Raw genomic sequence first — 4,109 nt, forward strand, 5'->3', positions numbered from 1 at the left:
AATGGGAATCATCTGAAATTGTTCTTTAGGTACAACAATTAGGCCTTTTATTCAGTGTACTTAAAAGGACTCCAACTTACAGTAATGCCGTGTGTGCATTAAAGTAGTTTTAGCAATATACAATTAGTATTTTTATCTATACAATGAACTGTTGCAGCTTATAATTATTCAAACACCAGATAGATGTCATATGCTAGATGTCACATGCAATGTCAGGAAATCCAGTCACTACATTAACCTTTGAGGGTTTTTTATTGTTAATAGGGTTTCCTTATAACTTGCATCTTAATTAAATTGTGTATTTAGGTGCTCACTTTTTCTTTTAACTAGCTCCACCATTTCCCGCACTAGTATTCCAAGTAGGGTTTATTTACCGGTATATCAATAATGTACCAATATGACATCTGGTTTTTACCCATTTACTAGGCCAGTGGTTCCCAAACATTTTTGAATCACGGTGCCCTAGATTATTAGAATGTTTTTTACAACACCCCTAGGCCAAAAGTTTCTTATTGAGAAATTTATAAAACATATTACATTAAGTAAATTGTGTTATATGTCATCCTTAGGTTCAATTATGTGGTGAAGGACAAGATTTGCTTTTCTTTGTCCCCATATTTTATGTTTAGCAGCCACCAGCATTGGTTTTGCCTGTTACAGTGATAATAAATAGTTTGAATTGGTCCTGGACCACCAACCTGAGGCAAAGTGTCCCACGTCACCCCAGGGTGCCATGGCAAACAGTACGGTTTGAGAACCACTGTACTAGGCAGTATAAAATTAATTGACAGATGTAATTCTAATAAAGTTTTTAATCGATACTGTCTTTACTATAACATACCTCCCAACATGACCCTCTCCAGGAGAGATAAAATGCTCTGCTTCTGGACTTTTCTCTTAACTTAAGATTGCCATCATCTGAACAGGTTAATGGGTAAGAAAGGTGTTTCAGCACAGGTGATGGCAATCATAAATTAATAGGGAAGTCCAGGAGCAGAGCATTGTGTCCATCCTGGAGAGGGTCATGTTGGGAGGTATGCTATAAAATACAAGTGTAAAATGTGCATTATGTTCCAGCTTTAATCCTATGCAATTTAGAGACCTTAAAGGGCCAGTAGTATTCCCTTCCATACATAGTTACGGTTATTCAGTTCTAAGACTAGAAAGCCAGGGGAGTTAGTGGTGAAAAGCACAGGTGAAAGTGTGTTATGACAACACACTCTGATAGAAGCATTGCGTGTCCATGATCAGGTTTCATCATGTGTCGTTGGTTTAACCACCGTCTGTATCACGCTTGGGTTTAGCATTTCTTGTGGGGAAAAATAGCAACGACACCAGGTGCAACTTTCCATTCTGAGTTACAGTAGATTTCAGCTGCAAAGTAACTTAAATAAAGTTGTTCCAGTATAAAATAAAGTGCACATCATGATGGGTTTTTTTCTGCTGCTGTTGTTGTTTAGAAATAAAGTGTGTAAACTGCATTACATAACTCCAATGTAAACAAAAGAGAGTCAAGAGGATATATTTAGAACAGGTCTATATTCAGTGCAAGTATTGTGCAAGCTGCTCATCTGAGTTAATGGCCACATACACCTTAAATAGACAAGTGCTTCTCCCCTTCCCTGTGCTGTAAAGAAAACACAGATATATTAGAATTCATGCTTCATAAGGTCACGCTGTGCAAAAGATTGCCTTAACTGCTAGAAAACAATGGCAAAATTCTGTGTCCTAAACGGTTCCTCACAGATTGTTTTGATGTTTCCGGAGTCAAAACAATGAAACTATTTATTATTTAATCAGTATAGAGTTAGGCTGCTAGGCAAAACTTTGAGAGTTACTTAAAAAAGGAATAGGGCTGAGTTTGACAAGTGGCCAGGAACATGAACTATGGGCGACAATGTAGATTTATGTATTTATGTTACTCTGAAAAAATTGCAAACATTTTCTACTTTTTAAAAAGCTCTTTTGGTTGCAGAACTGCACAAACAGGGCATACACATCTTCTGAAATAAATATCATTTGTAACTGATGTGCTTTTTATCTTATATAAATCAAAAGGCAAAAGTAGTTGGGTCATTTTTAGTGTTTGTAATAAAAAAAATATCTAATGAGATGAGCCCCTTAGAAAACTGTCCTACATTCTGCTACTTTGCATGTTCAATCACCTGATAGTAATGTCTCTGAAAGCTCATTAACAAACTAAAATAGAAATTCCTGCCCTGGATTCCCTCATATTTTTATTTTATTTTATTTTTTTAAAGTGGTTAATTACTTGAAGTTTACACAATGCTATTAAATTGAGACATTGTGGAATTGCAGGCAATAGTTGATCTTCTTGGCAGTTAGCCAGCTCCTTGTCTAGATTGAATCCATAGACAATATGGTGATTTGCAGCTAGTGGGAGGTGATTAATCGCCAGGTGACAGAAAACCGCTTGTGGAGTTTAGTCCAATGGATGAAATGTTTACAATGTCATTTTCAAATAACATATGTAAAATTTGTAAACATTAGCCAATTTTACCTTTAACAGACCACATCTACCAAGCACTCCTGAATATTGTATAATACAGTAGAGCATTATTTTCTCATACTTGGCAGAATGTAGTATGAATTACAGTATTCCGCCATGTTAGAATGAATATAAATAGTTAGAGACAAAGGGGCATATTCAGTTAGCCGTGGGGTTTAGTTAATTTAGTTTAGTTAATTACAGTAGCTTAGTTTCTTTTTGCTTTGTGCCCATTTAGTGTAACTACCTGTCTTGTTTTTGTATACATTTAGTTTTAAAGATGAATAAAAAATAATCTAAGTAGTATAATGAACATTAACCACCATTATACATTGCAAATAAAAGTTAGTCACCAATAAGTTAATGTAGGCATCTTTTTGTTTAATCTCTGTATCCATTAAAATATTGCAGTTGTTAAAAAGAGAAACATTTGCACTTGTAAGCTAAATTAGTGTCAAATGTCTTTTGCTGTTATAAGTGTGATAATTGCACCCAAACCTAAAAAACTATATACAGTGTGCTATACATGCTGGTGCACACTCTTTATTAGAGTACCACTTACCACCTTCCTCTGATTGCTGAGGCAGAAGGTACAGATGGGTCTAGGTGCTGCACTGGCTACAGAGGCTCTGTATTGTAGACATGGCTGTCCATCCATGCAGTCCTCCCCCAGCAGCAGAATGTTTGCTAGATGTGAAATGTAACTAGAAGCCAGCCTCAGGGTTTCTATTTTGGACAGTTTGCGGTCTGCAGGCTCTGTGGGGATTAGTGTCCTGAGAGCAGTGAAAGCTGTGTTCACGCTGTGTGTTCTGTCTCTCTCCCGGGCATTGGCAGCTTGTCTCTGTCTGCTGACTCCAGATAGTCTGCTTTTCCTCTTCCTCTTGCCCCTGTTGTCCCCAGATGGACTACTGTAGCCTCCATCATCACCTCCACCAAAAGATTTATCAGAGCTGTCACTTGCACTCTCAAGATCTTCAGCATCAGAGAGCAAACCACTACTGCAGTCTTCAGGTTGCCCAATGCCACCACCCACACACTTCATGGCCCTGCAATCCACTCCTGTAGCCTCTGCCTCTGTCCTCCTAAGCAGCACCATCCCCCGGGCTCCCATCACTTTTTATGCACTGCAGGCAAAGAGCACCTGTTAGTAGCGAGGAACTCCACTTGATCCAGTGACACCTCAGCAAGTCATTTTTTGAATGGTTGCTCCATTTAGACTGAGCATGTGGTTGCTCCGTAAGGCAAGAAAGGTGGGGTTGGTGGAGGGTTATGGAGGTTGGGGTAATGGCACCATCCTAAGCAGTGCACCTGTTCTTGTTGTCATGTTATGGGTAACAGCTAAAGACAGAAGTCCTGTTTCGAATAGAGAGTGAAAGGGGACAGGCGGTGAGCTAACTAGGGTGACAAGTGAACCTGTGTAATGTCCATAAATGTAATGATAGATAAAACACTGAAACATCATAGTACATTTGTTATGGTTTATTTCATCTTCTTCGCAGTATTAAACCTAAACATCATCAACCAGACTTATGGATATAGATGCACAGTGAACCTCACTTCTATGATTAGCTGTGTGGCTAAGGTACAGATGTAGCCATGC

General features: G+C 38.4%; 1 protein-coding gene across 1 annotated transcript; it reads right to left on the reverse strand.

Annotated features, from left to right (window-relative positions):
* Nucleotides 1–233: 233 nt before the first annotated feature.
* On the reverse strand, nucleotides 234–3,688 carry LOC135023309 (transcription factor 15-like). Its single transcript, XM_063953385.1, has 2 exons — nucleotides 3,072–3,688; nucleotides 234–1,627 (listed from the first exon to the last, which is right to left on the reverse strand). Exons 1-2 carry the CDS (start codon nucleotides 3,618–3,620, stop codon nucleotides 1,595–1,597), a joined length of 582 nt encoding a protein of 193 aa, XP_063809455.1. The 5' UTR covers nucleotides 3,621–3,688; the 3' UTR covers nucleotides 234–1,594.
* Nucleotides 3,689–4,109: the final 421 nt, after the last annotated feature.

Source organism: Pseudophryne corroboree, chromosome 2 (assembly GCF_028390025.1).
Source record: "Pseudophryne corroboree isolate aPseCor3 chromosome 2, aPseCor3.hap2, whole genome shotgun sequence".
Lineage (NCBI taxonomy): Eukaryota > Metazoa > Chordata > Amphibia > Anura > Myobatrachidae > Pseudophryne > Pseudophryne corroboree.

Coding starts and splice junctions, on each gene's coding strand:
- LOC135023309 (XM_063953385.1), bottom strand. CDS start 3,620: ATGGGAGCCCGGGGGATGGTGCTGCTTAGGAGGACAGAGGCAGAGGCT. Junction 1,628..3,071: donor TCAGCAATCAGAGGAAGGTG/GTAAGTGGTACT, acceptor TTTTCTTTACAG/CACAGGGAAGGGGAGAAGCA.